Here is a 20,192-nt window from a genome sequence, read left to right on the forward strand (position 1 = left end):
ATCGGCGGTCTACAAAATTAATAAATCTCAATTCCATAACGAATCAATTTATACTAAAAAAAATTATATCACAAACAAGTACTAAATTAAAAAAAAATCATTTAACTAAACTATAACTTAATTAATTTATTACAATTATTTTTAATAATTATTCCAAATTTTTAATTCTTAATAAACATTTTTACAATTAAATATAACATTAACAAATATCATTTTATATTACTTTAATACCTAGGGGCATTTTGGTAATCTTCAAATTTTACTAATTAAACAAATTTTTTAAAACTGTTAGATCAATCAAATCGTACACTAATTCTCACAAAATTCATCTCCAAACTCACTCTCAATTACCTTCAAATCCACTCAATTTAACACAAAAAAAAATCACCCTCAAATCTCCTAAAATCCACTCAATCACTGTCCTACCATCACCCCAAATAAACAAACCAATAAATAAACAAACCAATAGGAATTTCTCCAGGAGAGAGTAGGTAAAAACTTGAAAACTGTGTAGTAAGAGATTTAAAGTTATCTTTAACTCAAATTTTTATAATAATTTTTTTTTAATTTTTTTTCTTTTCATTTAATAAAAACTGGATTCCCGATGCCACTTATTCTTACTACATTTGTGAGGAATCTCAGACTTGGAAACTAACACTGGAGATGAATAGTTTTTCATCCTATTAAAAAGCAAAATGGTTAAAATATGTTTCGTCTTATAATTTCTTTCAAGTAAAATTGCAATTTGATTCAGTTTCAAATTTTAAAACATAACTTAGTGTTCAAACTTACAAAATGGATAAATATAATTTTTTTCAATAAAATTGAATGTACTAGTTTTTTTTTTGTATTTCAAATTAATTTTTAAAGTGTTTACTTGTATTAATTTGAAATGTGTTTGGACAGATTGATATGTATAATAAATAAAAGTTAACATCATTAAATTGAAAAAGATTATATTTATTTGTAAAATTTAAAAAGTAATATATATATATATATATATATATATATATATATATATTTGAATTTGGAGTGTAAAATGTAAGAAGTACAAGATATTCTTAGTGATTTTTTAGGAATCTGATACTTGGAGAGTAACAGTTGATATGAATAGTGTTTTTATCCTATAAAAGACATAAATAAGCATGTAGTTGACATGGATATGACGATTTGATTTGTTTTAGCAGACAGAAAGAGAAAATATGAGATGAGGTGCAGAAGTTGAAGTACTGCTATGATATTTATTTTATCTGACACCACCACATGGAGTTGTTACTATATCAAATCACAAGATTCATTTACTTCTTTAATATCTTACTATCTTTGTATCCTTTTTTTACATCAAACATGCCAAACAACAGTGAAATATGGTAAGCTACAAATACTCTCTATAAAACATTTTAATTGCCTTACATCCTTTTTTATTCTCAAAAACTCATTATTTTTAGTTTGTCTTTTGTTTTCAGAGAGAGAAAGAAAATCATACACACATATTTTTTATAATATTTTAATATAGTATATATGTTACTTTTTTATTGATTTATTATTTATTTATTATCATACTTTAAATTTAATAAAAAATATATATGTATTATGCAAAAATATTATAAAAAAGTCTGAATTATATATATAATATAATGAAAAATCTTACTGTAAATCATTAAAAAACATCAACTATTAGTGAAACTGAGCAGAACATAATCTCACATGTACCATACGAAAAATCAAACACAGATGTTCTTTAAACTTGGTACTTTTCCTTGCTACATGTGAAGGTTGGTTAACATTAACACAAACTATTACATTATTTCTCACTTTTGTGCATTTTCTTCAACATTGTACTCAAAAGAAGTTGTAAATGATAACAGTGTGCATATGTTTCCACACTAAAACCTTTATGTACACAAACACAACACAAGTTTTCTGGCATTGCGTCATGTGTCATTAAATGCAGACAAGAGACACATTTGAGCAGAAAGGGGGTAGATGGGAGTTAGTTTACTGCACAATAATAGTAATAATTATCAATATTGACACAACACTGTTGTTTGATGTTGAGTTGGAAGAAGGTGGAGAAGTATCTTAATAAGAAGTAGCTACCTCTTACAAGGGTACCCACCCTAAGACACTTTACCCTAATCACCACCCCACATGAGCCACCACCTTTTAACACGTACTCGCACCACTTACACCACTCTAAAAACAAACTCTGCATGTCTGACACTGTGTGAGTGACTGTTGCATAGCATAAGATACGACACCGTTCACCATCTTCTTCACTGCACCCACCCAGCATGTTTTTCTCTGTGTCTACTGGTTCTTCTGCGGCTTTGTCATTACCACTCAGATGCAATGCCAAAATCTCTTCTCAACGGGTTGTTGCTGCTGATGCCTTCCCTTCCTTTCTCCCCAGAGAAATGCACACCATTCAAGACCCTTTAGCCAGAAAATTTGCCATGCGGATTCAGAGGCTACCTGTGCCTGTAAATATTTCATCTTTTTACTTTCTTCAGTTCCTTGCCTCTTCCTTTGGTACTCTGCATACTGTTTTTGCATCTTTGTTGTCTAAAGTTAAAAGGGTATCTATGCTTCTGGAGAACAAGTTATGTATCAAAGCTTTTGTAAACAAAGTGTTGACATTTGGAGGATTTTTTTTCTTTTAGTTTCCCACAATTTTCTGAACAAGCAATCATGTTTTGGGCACTGTCAGAGCTAGTTGTGATGTGCCAACACCTCTTTGGAAAAGAAAAATCAAAATTTGTTGTGAAGATTGGCTTAAACCCATTTTTTCTTTGGTTTTTTGCATTTTTTATTTTGATTTTATAATAAAAGTAAGCTTCTGGTATTTTTCTTTTGGATATGAGATTTGCTTTAGTTTCTAATGGTTTTTGCAACGAAAACTTGTTGGGTGGAATTATATTGGAGAGGTGGAGGAGATTGGATGGGTTTGCATTTCTTTGGATTTGGTCTCTAATGCTCGGTTTGACACTGCTGTGTTGTGGTCTATTGAAGTTTTTAATGTTATTTGTGATTAATTCATGATTTTGTGGGTCCTTCGACAAACTCTGGAGTTTCTTCTTGGCCAGGACTGAAAAATGTATGTGCTTCTGGAATGTGTCTTTTATTAAATAATTTGTTGTGTGACACATTATTAATGTAAGTATTTTGCATTAGAAAATTATCTTCATTCACTTGCTGAGATCTCTGATTTCCTCTGTTTAAAACTTGTAACTGGTCCTAACTTTCTAAGCCTATGAATGTAGTAGATTTTTCTCTAAATTTTTTCATGGACACAGTGTTATGTAGTCAATTAAAAGCTTCAGAAAGTATTGACATAACTTTCAACACAGATTCTGGTTTTTGTTTATGGACACTAAAATCATAAGAATTGGTCCATTCATGAATTCGGTTTCACTGTTTGTTCCACTATGATGCTTCTTACCTGCCACATTTGCTTAGAATACCAACCAGTGTGCCTCACATTCATATAACTTTCTGATTTAATTAGGTTAGTTTCTCAGAAAATCCCATCATGAGTAGTTGTGTGAAGCCAATGGTGCAGAGCAAGGAAACTCCAGTTGTTCTTCTACATGGTTTTGACAGGTGCTCAAAATATGCAAGAGACAAATTTATTTATGCATTTTATGCACAAGTTACCCCTTAAACTCATGCTGTGTTGTTATTCAGCTCTTGTTTAGAATGGAGATATGTGTTACCATTGCTTGAGGAATCTGGTATTGAGACCTGGGCCATTGACATTCTTGGTTGGGGTTTCTCTGATTTAGGTTTGGCTTTTATTCCTTTGACTATTGTATGTTATTACATACCCTTTTCTTCATGCCATTTTTAAGATGCTTTCTGCTCTCTTTTTTTTCTTCTGTCCATCAGAAAAACTTCCTCCATGTGATGTGGTATCAAAGCGTGACCACTTCTACCAGGTACTAATGTGTTAGTAAATGTATATGTTGTATTGTATCCCCAACTCATAATTAAATCTTAAAAAGTGAAAACTCAGTTGGAGTCTGCACAGCTATAAGATGGTAAATAAATCTGAAAAATCTGATTCACCTAGTAAATTCTTTCCCTAAATTATCTAACTTTGTGAATTTAGTTGAGTTTGGAATAAACTTAAATGTATTAGCTGTTGGAGTCTTATGGATAGTTAATGTATTAGCAGTTGGAGTTTATAGGTAGTTAATGTATTAGCCATTGGAGTCTTATGGGTAGTTAAGTGTTTTTGTCTATTTTGAGTACAACGGTTAGAAATATGTGAGTTTATAAATTGTATTGTTAATTGCATGAATAACAAAATAGCAACAGAAGTGAATCAGTTTATTCACATAGTAAATTTGTTGTCATCAAATTGGCTTTGACTAGTTCATCAACTATGGTCTAAAGAAATTGAATAATGGATTTATTCAATAGCTATAGTTTCTTTCTATATCTGTTTTTATTTCTTTGCACACCCTGTTGACAGTGAAGTGGATTTATCTTTGACAGTTTTGGAAATACCACATCAGAAAGCCAATGACATTAGTTGGACCAAGCCTTGGCTCTGCTGTTGCCATTGACTTTGCAGTCAATTATCCTGAAGCTGTATGTACCATTCAATAATTTGACTTTTAAATACCCACCACGATCCATTTTGCAAAAGAGTTCTTCATCAAATGACTCTGGTGTGCTGTGGTCATTTATTTGCAGTTCATCTTTTCAGGTGGAGAAGCTTGTTCTGATTGGTGCTAGTGTATATGCAGAGGGAACTGGAAAGCTGGCAACCTTACCCAGATCAGTAGCCTATGCTGGGGTGAATATCTCTCCAACTTACTATATTATTACTAACACGGGAGATTAACAACAAAATCACACCAAACCCCATCTCTCTTTATGCAGTGTTTCCCTAGCTAAGTTCATTTGTACATTCAATTATGTAGAGAATTATTTCAAATGTTCATCAACCACCTACAGTGTAGTCAATGGAATTTTCCTGTTTGTTACTTTTGGCTCTTTATGATAAAGAGTTTCATAATATGACATTTAACTTTTGCAAATGACATCTTTGTTCCTTCATTTTGGCTTAAATCAGTTGGTGTAGTTATATGAGAGGATTTGGAAGTTAAAGACTTTCATTATAAGTTACAACTCACCGCTGTTGTTCTTTTGGATCAGGTTAATTTATTGAAGAGCTTTCCATTACGCCTTTATGCCACCTATTTGACCTTCACAAACATTCCCTTCAGCACTAGCCTTGATTGGACTAATGTGAGTTTCCTGATTCTAGAATTACTGTTTTATTTGTTGTGACCTGTTATACATGTTTTTTTATCCATCCTTTGCTTCACAATGGACCATTTGGCATTTTTTACTTTTGGATAATTCAGCATCACATGATCAAACACTTTGTACAGGATAGTAGAAAATTCTAACAAATATTACAAGCTGTCACTATTATGAGCCAAGATTACATGTCTATAGTGTGATCCTATGTACAAGAACCTTAAAAGAAAAAATTGTAAAAATACATTTACATAGGAATTGCTGGTAAGATTGAATCTCTGAAGGGTAAAAGAAAAAGAGATCAAGAAAGCTGGGGGATGATGTCTTCAAGGCATGGCTAAGCACTTTCCTTTAGGCTGTGTCTTTCATGAATAGTTGATGTCTATTCATGCACTTATTCCATGAATGGTCACATCATTTTCTCTTTTAGTAGAACATGGGTTGAAAATATGCCTTAATATCTTTAATTTGAAAATGAATTATTCAGTATTTTAGGAATATATTTATTAAGACAGGAGCAATGTTAAAACACATGGCTAAATATCTTTTGTTTTAAATTGAACAATTTATTCCTTTCTAGGAATTTGTTGTTTATGTTTCTAATCTCTAAGATCTTGAGGATGTTGTAAGTATTTAATTGTGTTACACTTTAGCTCTATAAATATAGCCCAATGATAGAAGTTTAACAAGCTCCTTTTTGTAACATATTTTCTTTTTTCTAAACATAATTATTCCAACAAAAAACATCTCAACATGTTCCTAAATTCAAATGATGTTACAAAGCATTATATTTATATCCATTGGATTGAATGTAGAAAAGACAATTCATCATCTTGAATGAATCAAGAAAACCATTCACTTTGAATGAATGAAGACAACTCTTTTATTTAAATGTAGCATGATAAATTTTCATGTTCTGGAAATATCTCACATGAGAATTACATGTTTTGTATCTCAATAGTTATCCTCTTGTCAACATGTCTGTCCAAGGATATATCAGAAGATCCTTCACACAATGAGCTTCTCATAGTCTAAGTTTGAATGTGCAAGAATGAATAATGCTAACAGTTATAGTGTGTTTTGCATAGGTTGGTCGGTTGCATTGTTTATTGCCTTGGTGGAATGATGCTACTGTGGATTTTATGACAAGTGGTGGTTACAATGTTTCTCCTTTGATAGGAAAGGTATGTGAAGCGCTTTCCAAGTGGTTGATGAGTGCTTACGTTATTTTTGTGTCGTTTGAACTGAAGAAGTGGTTTAACTCACATGGATACTTGGAAATGTTAATCTTCACCATGGAATGAATCAATTTTTTATGCAATTGTTATTAATGAAATGAAGATGCTTCCTAAGAATATGGCTTTAGGTCCACATGACTATAATTTCAAGTTTTCACTTGCAACTCTTTATACATATATTGGATGGAGACTGTGAACAAATTTGTCTATTCCTCTGTCAATATTATTTGAGCTTTGTTGGATTTAAATGCCACAGCTACATAAACCGGAATGTTTGGAATGTTGTCTGCATTATTTTGCTCACTGTTCGAAATTTTCTATTTTGACAATTTTTATTTTAAACTATGTAGACTTGTGCTAGACTATACTTGTAGGATTACAGGAATAGTGTGTATTTTGGACATACACATTCATTTTAGGAAAAAGTTTTTTTAACAACTATTTTTTGACAACATTTTGATAATGTTTATGTGATAGCTTGTGATTAGTCCGTTTCAGATATTTTTTTAAATATAAATTCAAACAGACTAATAAAATAATGACACGTATCCTATTGTCAAAAAATTATTAAAAATAGTTGTCAAAATATCAAGATTCTTCATTTTATAATTACGTGTACAGGATTATTAAGGTAATAAAATAAATCACTACATATCTAATAAATATATCTTATTTACCTATTAACACTAAACCTAATTAACAAGACGTTTGATCAGAGCTATTTTTTGCCAGAAAAACAAAGTAAAATTATGCTTTTATTCATTGGGATGAAAAATGGCTTAGAAGACATATGAGATGCATAGAAAGCTAAATATTGTTGAGGTTAATGTAAGAAAAAATAACTGTATATTGTTAAAAATCCTATGTCGACTAAAAATAAGTTAATTTACAATATATAAGTAGATGTAAAACTCACTTTACAAACAGTATTTTGTAAGGTTGAGTTAAACTTAAAGTCGGTTGCAAGTTAAACCACCCTTATGTTTTAAGGAACACCTACCTTACTTATATGTCGTTTAACATTCTCATTTTTACTCAAATTCACTCGAATGTCTAACAAATGGATGACCAGGATGGAGTTTCATTCTTTCTTAAGAAACTTGATTTCATTCTCATTATGATGTTTTGAATTTGTCAAACAGGTAAAGCAGAAAACACTGATAATATGGGGTGAAAATGACCGCATCATCAGCAATAAATTTGCGGTGGTAAGTTACCCTGTGGCACTATTTTTCTAACATTGTGATCAGCCAGAAATGTACAATATTTGTTTGGCATGCTGGAAAGTAATGATCAGGACGCATTTTGTTTCACTTTATACTGCAAGGGAACACTATTCCATGCTAATATCATAACTGAAGTTTGCTTTTGAACTTTTTCACTTGCAGCAACTCCACTGTGAATTACCTGATGCAACAATTCGCCAAATACCCCATTGTGGTCATCTTCCTCATCTCGAAAGACCAGACTCTACCATCAAATTAATTGTTGAATTTGTGCAGAGAGAAGAGGCTAAGCAATTGAATCCATATGTTGCACAAGTTTGAAGATTGAACTAAATAAGAATTTCTCCTTAATTTGGCAAAGAGCTGCAACTGTGAATTAATCTGGCAAACCTGAAAGTTATAGAACTATAGAACTGATTAAGAATTTCTCCTTCCCCATTTAGAGGAAGATAGAAAAACTGTTGCTAAAGTAACATGACATTGTTAATATTATATGCCTCTTTCTTATATTCTCATTTTATACTCTTCTGGGATTGAATTGTTTTCAATGATTAATATTAAGCTGCTTAGCACAATAGCATCATCTTTGATAATTTGGATTATCAGCGAATTTTTGAAAGCTTAACGAAGGGACTGCAAAAAAGACACAGTAGAGAATTTGGAAAAGTGATTTTGATGAATAATCATGATTTGGTAAGAGTAAAGTGTTATTTTTTTCATAAGACATAAACACAACAGGACCATCATCCTAGAAAGCAACCCATGATAGATAAGCTTGTTATGGTGCTACCATGATTGGTTATTTGTTGAAAGTGATAGAACAATATAAAATTTATGAGTCTAGCATGTGTACCATTTATTCAATTATTATTCTCTGGCTAAGATGACATGACAATGATAGTGTTTTGTAGGCTGGTATCTAATTGCATATAAAAGATGAACCTGAGTTATAAATAGTAATGTTACTAGATTCGATTTGATTATGTTTTAGTTTACATAGGATGCAAACTATTGGATAAAATCTAGTGTTATGTTAATTTAGTTGGCTTTGTAAGTTTATAGACTTTTTAGTTAATGTAGTATAGAGTTAATTAACTTTTGAACATCACTATTAAATTTATTATAAATTTGTGATTATAATCATATGATGTTTTAGAACAACCAATATGTAATGTTTTTCTTTAAATTTATTCCTTGTTAATGTTTTTAAGCTTATTAACCAATATGTAGAACATCACTATTAACTTTTTTTCTTTTTTTTCTCTATAGGAGAATTCCTTAGTTTCATTATGCATGACAAAGGGGTGCCGATTAATAAGAATATCTTCTCCTTAAAATAAAAGAAAATTATAATCTCTCTTAGGTAAGAATAATTATCAAAGGATGTTTATTTTAAAATTATTTTAAAGTTAGCTGGAAAGACTTAGATGTTCTGATAATTAAGACAGAAGAAGGAGATTGATTTCAAATGAAGTACATATTTTTTAAATCAGTATGAAACTTGATATAGTCTTATTGAAAAGCTGTCTTTGTTTGTACTATTTATATGTTTCAAACATAAATATTAAATGAAGTTATGATGCAATTGTATTGAAAAGGAATAATATTATTCAACTTTTGTTATCAAAATCTATTTTAGGTAATTGAATTGACATCTTACAAATTTTCTTTACAATTTAAAAATTTAAAAGCCAGTAAGTTATGTATAGAAATAAATCAATGAATTTTACATTTTGATGGATTAAGTACTAATAAAGGAATTGGAGTGGGAATAACAATCACATTTCCCACTAATATCTTCTTAATTTATTTTTTAGGTAAGATTTGTTGTGTTTAAATAATCAGCTTGAATATGAAGCTTTAATAACTTGTCTAAAGATAATGACTATTGTTGAAAACAAAAATATATTGTTTAAAGACTTATTGTTTTGAAACTTGAAGATTTTATGTTTTTTATCACATTGTACTGTGTTGAAGATGTTGATCATATGTTTAATGTTATATTTGGATTGTCATTTAAATTTGTGGTTTGATCGTGATGTAAGCAATTTCTTTATCTTTGGTTAAGTATGTAATAAAGCATTGCCTGAAATGTTAATCCTACTAAACTCTTAATTAATTTCCTACTAATTAAATATTAATTTATAAATTAATCTTTAAAAACCATAATCATACCAAACTCTTAATTAATTCCCTATTCTCTCTACTTTTTAATGTTCACAAACGATAATTTGTAATTCCCTATTCTCTCGACTTTTTAATGTCCACAAACAATTAATTTTTTTTTTATATATTTAATAACAACTATAAATAGTTAGCTGGTATTACATTTAATTCTCACTTTACTAATTCTCATATGTATATTATACTTTTTTATTATTGACACATAATATAAAAGTAAAATAATCATAAAAATATAAAATTTTGTATTTTTTAATAAAAGATAAGAAAAGATAATATCAAATTAATATAAAAAAAATATTAAATATGTTAAAAAATATCTTTTTTTATGATTTTGGATCTTCTCATACTTAATCATAAAAAAAAAAAGAAAAAACTATCTTGATTCCCTCTAAATCATATCAATTTTTTTTCAAATAAACACAAAAATATTCTTTTATAATTGATTACAAAATTGCATTTACTATTTTACACAAAATTATTCAAGTAGTGTGGCACCTAAATAAATGGTAGAGATGGATAATCTAAATAAAAATAGCATAATTAATATTCATTTTAAGTTGGAGTAAATTAAAACATGTAAAACAAATCCAAACATCCATTTAAATACTCTCTTGTGGATTGTAATTAATAGAAAATTAGAAAATAAAGTAGATGAAACTTATCTTTAACATAATGATTAATAACTAATATGGGTAAATGTATTAGAGAATATATTAGATGGTATTGATTCCCGTTTTCTATGTTTTGATTCTCTACAAAAGGAATGCCATTGATGCATCATTATTTATTTCCAACATATATGTCGGTCAAGCAATTATTCATTTTCTAATTCAGTCATTCGGTGGAAGTTAACATCATCATGGACATAAAAGTGGTCCTCATTATCATCATCAATGCTAAAAAACTAACTACTTTTTTTTTGGTCCATACTTGAATCAACTTCACTTTTCCCTCAAGCAATTTCACTCCATTGGAGCCATTTGCAGAGCAGAGATGAACAAGTTGCACAAAATGCATGTTTGGAGTGAAAATAAGACAATCAAACATATAAGAGTTAAATATTTTTTATTCCTAAACTAGTTTTATTCTTAAATTGAATATGTAGATATTCATATAAGAGTTGAATATCTTTTATTCCTAAATTATTTAAATATTTTGTTTTATTTTTAAATTAAATAATGTAGTTACTTATCTTTTTAGATTCAAATAGTTTGTGTTACCTGTAACCTCTCAAAAATATAGCCTTAAACTATACTTAAGAATCCTTACATTGATAATATAATAGAACAGTTACAGAGACAATAAAATTAATTTACAGCTATTCAAAAATAATTATAAATTTGAAACTTTATTTAAAACCTAAGTTGATACTATTATAAGTACAAACCGGACGGTCATACAAACAACGCGTTAGACCGAACGATGTTGCACTAGTACAAAAAATAAAATATAAGATCGAACGGTCTTACTCCAAAACCGTCTTCTTCTTCCAGCGCACGCTCAAGAGCAACTTCAGCACAATCTGCTTACATCCAAAGGATGATCATCGCAGTGAAGAGAACGACCGGATGGAACATCACGACAAGACAGGAAAATAAAGGTAAGCTTATGTAATTTCATTAATTCAATCAAACATATCACTAAACATAGGTAAAGATAAGTAACACAAACATATTCACTTATACAATCATCATACAAAGCATCTCATACAATAAACCGAACGTATAAAACATTATAACCGACCACTTTACACCGACTGTCCAGACTATATGAATCATGTAGCTACGGTCGTTCTTGCACCCGTGGAAAGGTAATCCGGAATACCACGTGATTACCACAGTTGGAAACCCAAACCGCCACACGGGGTTAACCCTTCATCCCTCATTGTAGTTCGAGCCCCAAGCCTACACATGAGTTTAGTCCGTTAGCTGGAACCCCAAGCCTAACGCAACCAGGCCTCCTGCTATTCCCACACATGCACCATCATTATCAACTTGAGACTCGGTGACCATTGGATTGTTAGGATGAACATGCACTACAAAGCTAACCATATTCATACTTTATCAATTCCATAACCATTCACTGAGACATTCCTCCTTGGAATTCTCTTTTTAGATCCATATTATAATTATCATTTCGTACTTTCACATTTCATTAGAATGATCACACCATACTTTTACATCATCATACTTCCACATTTTATCATAATTATCAAGTCATACTTCATTAACATCATACTTACTTCTCATCCATAACATGATTAAATTCACTCAAATGATAAAACCACACCTACTCACTGAACCCAATTGAGATTAAGCCAAATACTAAAGACTTAACATACTACTTATACCTTAGGCCGAGCATTTTGAGCTTAGGCCGAACACTTTGGAGCTTTGGCCGAGTGCTTAGAGCTAATGCCGAACGCTTGGAACTTAGGCCGAACGCTTGACAATAAGACTGAGTTCTCTTCAAAAGACCGAGCGTTAGCACAGACCTAACGCTCAACATTAATCAATAGAATATCAAACGTACTAAAGGAACTCTGAATGTACTAAAGGAAATCAGAACGTATTAAAGGAAATCCGAACATACTAAAGGAAATCAAAACGTATTAAAGGAAATCCGAACATACTAAAGGAAATCCAAACGTACTAAAGGAAATCCGAACGTACTAAAGGAAATCAATAAGAAACTCCTAAATGAAAACCAAACGGAGTAACCAATGAAAACCAGACGAAAATCAATAAGAAAGTCCTAAATGAAAACCAAACGGAGTAACCAATGAAAACCGGATGGAAATCAATAAGAAACTCCTAAATGAAAACCAAACGGACTAACCAATGAAAACCGGACGAAAATCAATAAGAAACTCCTAAATGAAAATCAAACGGACTAACCAATGAAAACCGGACGAAAATCAATAACCCTCGGTCACAGTTACAGAGTTCTGCAGAATTTAGCAGAGTTACACTTGACCTTATTTCTACCCAGTTTTCGTGACAATTATCAAATATTAAAGCATACCATCAAACATGCAACATTCTAATATCAATCAAATCATCAACATGCCACCATTTTAAGCATACAACCATTCATAACACAAAATCATAATTAAATTACAAGCTTCCCTTACCTTATAACCGAACAACTATTCACGTAACAGCAGAACGTGCATTCCTTGAACTTCCCCCTTCCTAGAATTAGTACCTAGAACCTAAGTCTGATCGGAGAAAAGCCTCCACCATGGAATCAAATACATAAAAGCTATTTCAGAAGTGAAAATGGACGAACACATGCAAGCCAAAATGCTTGCATGTATCTGAAATGGAAGAAATTCGAAGGAAGAAAAGGTTTGGAACTTACCAGCTCCAAACAGAAATCCAATCGGTGCCAAGTGAAGGACTTGACAACAGAAGTGCTTAAGTGCTGCCTGAAGGATGATCAGAACAGTAAAAAGGCGAGAATTGGTAGAGAGAAGTTGGAGGATTCTAGAGAGAAGGAGGAGGAAAATGAAGTTCTGAAGTTTTGGAGAAGAAGATCACATGCAGAGAAAATGATGTCAGATTTTTAAAATCTCAGCTTTTATACCACCTCCAAAACTGAACGGTCAAATCTCATATCGCCACCTGTTTTCTCTCTTTCTAAGTCTCATATATTTTCTGTCTTAACACGTGGATTCCACTAAATTGGGAGATTTATGAGTTCTGACACTATCGTTACACAAAGATTCTATTGAAAAAAATCATGATAAAATTATATCACACAGCGAAAAAAAAATATTTATTACGAAAAAATCATAATTTTCTTTACAAAAATCATTTTATACTTTTTATGTACCAAGAAAAAAAGACAAATTTCTAATCATATTAAAAATTTTATCATTAATTAACATTTTACATTTGAATAAAAACTTTTAATTTTTAAAAACTTTTGTTTTCGATAATTTAGTATTAATTTTCTTTCTATCATTATCAGATATTATTTTAGTTTGAACTGTTTAATCATTTTTTTCATTATTAAAATTTTCTCCTGTCAAACATAATAAAAACTATATAAAACACACCACACATTATATAAATTTTGTTTGGTAAAAAAAAGTGTATATTATTTGTTCAAAAGAATATTTTATAACTTACATAAAATGCATAAACAAACAATTATATAATTTAAGACTAAATATATTTATTGTTCTTAAACTTAAATATAAAATTGAAACTTTTTTATTTTAAATCGATATATATTTTACTTTAAATTTAAAAAAATTAATATAATCATAATAATCCAATAACATTAGTTTATTTTTTTATTAATGATATTTCATTTAAATTGAAACATATGAAATGATAAATATTTAAAATGTAATTTAATATGTAAAAAAATTAACATAAATTATATTTATTTATTTTTAAAATTTAATAATCAACCATTAATAAAATTTAGAATAGGAATTCATTTGAAATTTTAAAATCAAAATACGTATTTAATCTTATAATTTATTTTAAAATGAAAGCACAACTATTAAAAATAATTTAAAATAACATATTTAATCCAACCTATATTAGCATACCTAGCTGTCACATAATATTTTTTCTCCATTGAAATGATTGAACACAAAATAAAAATTAATAAGAATTTATATTTGGCACATAAATCCTTCTTTTATTTTATAAAAGGTTTAAGTTAGTGTTATCCGAGCCAACCTATCCATCATCAATTTGAATCGGGTTGAATTTGAAAAATGTAATATCTTAATATAGGTTAAATTTCAATCCGACACACTTAAAACTCGATGAGTCAAATTGACTCACTAACCCATCTAATTTAATCTAATTATTTATTATTTTGTATTTCAATATTGTTAATTAGTATTTTTTTATTATATTGTAGATAGGATAAAGAAAAGATGTTTCAAGATAGAAAAATATTATAAATTTACATATTTAAGACTCTAATATTATATATGGACAAGTGATACATAAATTATCAATACTAAGAACTTATTTATTTACTTTTTTTTGTTTATTTTTGGATTACACTCGAATTGTATGATATTTTTTTATTTTAAATTGTTTTTTAAAATTTATTTAGATTTGAATTAAAAAAGTTATAATTTTTTTATTTTAAAAGAACCTTATAGTTCAGTAAATCAATCCATTTAATTCATCCACTCATGTTGAGTCAGACTAAATTTGAATTTTTTAATTATTAATAAATAAATCAGATTGAATTAATTCACTAAATAATCAATCTTTAATGAGATAAACTGAATCGAGTGAGACAAACTAGATGGAGTAAGACAAACTCGATCCAGTCGAATTACCCGCTTTTGAGAGCTTAGTTTAATTATTTGTTGATTATATCAGTTATCAGCTAAGGTAAATAATATAATTTAAAATAATAAATGAATATGTTGAGAAGAAACAGTACCAAAAACACAAAATCCAAATTCTTGCTCAGGTTTTAACATGCTAAGGGCCTGATTCTTAAATCTTACGCCACATTGTACTCCAAATTTCTGAATTGTTGAGATCCATGATTCATAAATTGATAACCGTGCCAAATCATCAATGTCCAATGGAAAACGACAAACCAACTCACGGACTAAACATTAAATATATCAATATCAGTGTCAAATGATACAAACTGCGCAAAAATATTTGAGAAAAAATTAAATAATATTTTAATATACATAAGTTTTTACATTCGTTTAATATCATTTTTATTTATTTTTCATTTTACTTTTTTAAAAAAACTATAAAAATTTATTTTTTTAAATTATTACCATTTTTTTAAAATCGTTACCATTTTACTCTTGCTTAATACTATTTTTTTCTCATTTTTTATTTTGTTTTTATTTTCATAAATACTTTAAAAGACTATAAAACCTTACTCTTTTAAAATTATTATCATTTTATTTTAGTCTTGTTAAGTATTTTAAATAAATATTAATGTGTATCATATTATTCTTATTAAAAAAATAGTTCAACCAAAGAAAAGCCAAAACACTCAAATGATGTAATTCTTTTTATCAAATTACTAAAATAATGTAAGTTTTAAAAAATTAGAAAACTAGACCAATTATGCCAACTTTATACAATTTTATTATAAAAAATAGTTACAACTTAATAATACTTTATATCTTTTTAAAATTTTAATTAATACCTTATCAATTTGATATAACTTTCACTTATAATCTATAATTATATATGAAAAAACATCAATTTGATCTTCTTTTGTTTTCTTTTTATTTTTTAGTTTTATTATTTTAATAATTATTTTCTTAAATCTAAATAATTATACATTATAAAATAATTATTTACCTTTCTATCATTTTAACGACTACCTTTTTCGTTAGAAAAACATTATTTACACAATATTATTTATAATACTTTTTATTTCAATAACTAAATGTTATTTTTCTATAACTATATATTCTTTTTCTCTTTTTAATTTTACCTTCTCAATTAATATTTTTAGAATTAAATAATTTATAAATATTTAAAAAATAATACACATACACATGATAGCTAATATAACTATAATATTAACATGAAGTCAAGATAAGGTAGTATAACTTTTTCTTCAAATTAAGATAAAGTAAAAGAGAAAAGTATCAAACACATAATACAAGGTATTATTAGCAAGGGTCAATTAAATGAAAAAAATAGTGGCTCTCTTAGTGATGATAGATATTAGATATAATAATATACAAAAGGAAACCGATGAGGTCCCACCTCGTTTGCAGTCACATATCAAATATTCACCACTGAAAAGGAACCAAATTCCCTAACTTTTTTTTTTCTTAGGAACACAAAACAAAAACAAGAAACAGAGGCTAAAGTGGGGTCTGCTTCTGGATGATTCCAAATGATGAACTTCCATGAACACCCTTCTTCTGTATTTGCAAAATCTCATCCACACAAATCACAAACCCCCCAAGATTTTCCCAGAACTGCTCCATTTAGACCCTTAGCACTACCAAAAAGGTGAGAACAAAGGACAACAGCAACATGCATGTGTCCTTCAAGTGAACCACTCCTTTGTTTGGATCACTGAAGCTTGTTCCAGTTGAAGATGTTGGATTAATTCCAAACACATTAGGGTTACCTGTGGTGGTGCTGCCTGTGCCTGTGCTTGTGCCTGTACCTGTGCCTGTACCAGTGGGAGTGGTTGGAGTCAAGGTGGATGGTGTGCCTGTTGTTGGTGTAGTGGTTGTTGGGGTTCCTGTAGTGCCTGTTCCTGCATTGCTGCAAGTTGAAGGAAGCCACAAAAATTACCTTATGATCATCACACAGACCATAACAGTATATTAATAGTTTAGTGAGCTATATACCAAATATAGAATTAGTTTCATTGAATATTATATGATCTTGGATCTAGGATAAGAGTGTGGGAATGAAGTGGGCAAAAAAATATTGTGGAACATCATAATCATGACAGCTAATGTTTCAAAAGGGTTGATCATGATGTCATTGGCTTCTCAGTAAATCTGATTCAGGAAGTGGATACATGAACCCCAAAAAATGGCCTTTTGGCTAATGTAAAACTAAAAGTGTGTAAAAAAAATAACAGATTGCTTTTGCTTTTTCAAATGATATCATTGAAGTTGAATCTAATAACCAAAGCCATCTAAAGGCACCAAAGTAGGCAATTTGATTAATGAAAGGTAACTTCAACATAGAGAGAAAAGGGCAAGAAGGGTTTTCTTCATGTTCTGTAAATGGCAGGAAAAAACTGGTTTAATACAGCATTATGCAAGCAACCAACATCTTGCCATTAGGAAAAAAAATTAAATAAAAAACTGAACTTGAAATTCAGATAAATAAATGAACGATTGCGGATTAATATAAACAAATCAGCAAGATCCTTGATCAAGAACATACCCAGGGCTTGAAGGGTAAACACATGTAGATGCTGAAGCTGTAGATCAAAGAGGTAGGGACAACAACAAACAGAGAAGAATTAGAAGAAAAGGGAATTTTGTCAAGAAAGTGCAAAATTTTTTAAGGTGACTAGAAAGTGGTGGCCACTTACTAGGTGGATTTTGGCTTGGGGTGGCAGCACCAGCAAAATCACAGCTTCCCTGAGCCTGACCCTTTCTCTGGAAATAGCTATTAACAGCATAGTTGCAGTGATCCTTCACAGTGTTAGGTTGGTAACATGCTCCATTTTGAAGAATAGGGGAACAATCAGCTCCTGCACCACATGCATAATCTATAGCTTTCTGAAGAGCTTGATCACCCACACCATCTTTACATACACAGTAAAGAGCACCTGTTCATGACCAAAAACAAATTGCAAAAAATGTAATCAGAACAACAGTTAGTCCATTAAAAATCCCATCTTTCCTTAAAAGCTCCAGCCTTCACTAAAACAGAACAAAAATAGAAAAGTCTCTGAACAAAATCCATCTCAAAATCTCAAGCTGTATCACAAAACCAAAACAGAAAAAACAGTAAGACAGAGCAATCATGAGAACAAATCTGAGAGTTTATATATCATGATACAACAACAACTCAAAAAAAAAAAAAAAAAAAAACCCATTAAACCACATGCTGAACTGAGCTTGAGAAAAACATAAGAAAATCCAGGAGCTTACTTGAATGGGCAGTGAAGGCAAGAAAAAGCACAAAATACATCACAAGAGTCATGATTGATGATGGATGTTGAGAGGGTATAAGAGAAATTTCTGTGATGGAATTTGGAGGGAATAGCAGAGGGTACTCCAGTGTAAGAAGGGCAAGGAAAAAAAAATGAGAGAAGAAAGCAGTTTTGAAGAATGGAGATTTCTGGACAATAGGTGAGGTGGGGGGAGCCTGTCTGGTACACTTTTCAAGCACCTTTATGAGTAAAACATTATGTGCATAAGTATTTCGTAAAGATTAATAAATTAATATAGAGTACTAAGTAATATAAGTTTATGTATTCTTCTGAGGAGTGTGTTCTGGGGAATTGTACCAAAGCTGAAGCTTTTATTATTTTATCATGCTTACATTATTACAGTGTATATATACTATGTTTGTGTATTTAAGTATATTAATTTTATGAATATTTTCAAACGGTCATAAATTGATAAGGGTAACTGGGGGTGGTGATACTGTGAATGAGAGAGCATGGAGAAGTTCCCTGTGGGCCCAGTTAGCAGGGAGATTCCTATAGATCTTTTTCTCTGGCTGTGTGTTGGCACTAGAACCATCCATTAGTTTACAAGTCCTTTTGTGGGGATGGAACTTACTATTGTAGAAACCATAGATTCTTATCATTTCCTCTTTTTAGTTAACTACTTTTATTTACTTCTTCTCTTTTATCTAAATGTGTAAATTGAATCAAATTATTATGAAACTAAACTCAATTATATTATGATTTGAGCACATTTTGTTTGAATTAGTGTTTTCAGTTTAAGTTATCAAGTAGTTTAGTTCAATTTATCTTATTTAAGAGCAGTTACTAACAATAAAATAATCAATTAATTTTATCAAAAATTTTAAAAAGACAAATATTCAGGTTTAGAAACATTTGAAATGTTTCTTTTTTTCTTCTCTTTAAAGTCTTTTTTTATATATTAATATATCATTTCAATAAAATTGTACAGAAAAAATATTAAATTAGTAATAAAAAAGTATAAATGATGTCAGGCTTAATTAAAATCTATTTGATTGTTGAAATGGATATTACTGATATAATCAAGTCAAAATCATTTTTTCTGATATAATGAGTTAATAAAAAATGGATACTAATCACAACTGAATTATATGATGGCATTATGAATTATTTGAATATATATAATTATATTTATGTATAATTTTCAATTTAGTAAGTTATAATCAGTTTAACAAGTACTGAGTTATAATCTCTTATCTTCGTTGATTTTGTTAAAAATAAGACGGATTTTTTTTTAACATCCCAATTTAGTAATATGAAATTAGTAAAATAAACATTACATAGTTAATGATAAAACAAACTATAGATTTGCAAAGAATAAAATTATTCATCTAAAGGATTAAAAGTACGACCTACACTTCAAACTTTTCATCTAACTTTCCACTTAATCAATTGAAAAGATTGTATCTCTAAGCTCACACCATTAAGGTGATCATCGCAAAAGAAAAAACAATACACGGACAGACAAACACAGAAGCAAGAGTGAGCTAGATATACAAAGATCGTACTATTACAATAACACACAACATACATGCTTAGTTCAAGTATACTGAATCACACATCACAACATGTTATACTTTAAACTTGACTCGTCCGAACTTAGAATGAT

At 29.6% G+C, this 20,192-nt stretch overlaps 2 protein-coding genes across 2 annotated transcripts; one reads left to right on the plus strand and one right to left on the minus strand.

Annotated features, from left to right (window-relative positions):
• Window positions 1-2,067: 2,067 nt before the first annotated feature.
• Window positions 2,068-8,253, plus strand: LOC106755298 (uncharacterized hydrolase YugF). The gene is made up of 10 exons (XM_014637417.2): window positions 2,068-2,483; window positions 3,509-3,603; window positions 3,688-3,785; window positions 3,889-3,938; window positions 4,501-4,596; window positions 4,715-4,804; window positions 5,167-5,259; window positions 6,363-6,458; window positions 7,655-7,720; window positions 7,901-8,253. The coding sequence occupies exons 1-10, from the start codon at window positions 2,295-2,297 to the stop codon at window positions 8,057-8,059; spliced, it is 1,032 nt and encodes a 343-aa protein (XP_014492903.1). The 5' UTR covers window positions 2,068-2,294; the 3' UTR covers window positions 8,060-8,253.
• Window positions 8,254-16,559: 8,306 nt separating this feature from the next.
• On the minus strand, window positions 16,560-18,806 carry LOC106755264 (PLASMODESMATA CALLOSE-BINDING PROTEIN 4). Its single transcript, XM_014637378.2, has 4 exons — window positions 18,522-18,806; window positions 17,957-18,196; window positions 17,806-17,842; window positions 16,560-17,169 (listed from the first exon to the last, which is right to left on the minus strand). Exons 1-4 carry the CDS (start codon window positions 18,571-18,573, stop codon window positions 16,884-16,886), a joined length of 615 nt encoding a protein of 204 aa, XP_014492864.1. The 5' UTR covers window positions 18,574-18,806; the 3' UTR covers window positions 16,560-16,883.
• Between the last annotated feature and the right edge of the window lie 1,386 nt (window positions 18,807-20,192).

Source organism: Vigna radiata, unplaced genomic scaffold (assembly GCF_000741045.1).
Source record: "Vigna radiata var. radiata cultivar VC1973A unplaced genomic scaffold, Vradiata_ver6 scaffold_100, whole genome shotgun sequence".
Lineage (NCBI taxonomy): Eukaryota > Viridiplantae > Streptophyta > Magnoliopsida > Fabales > Fabaceae > Vigna > Vigna radiata.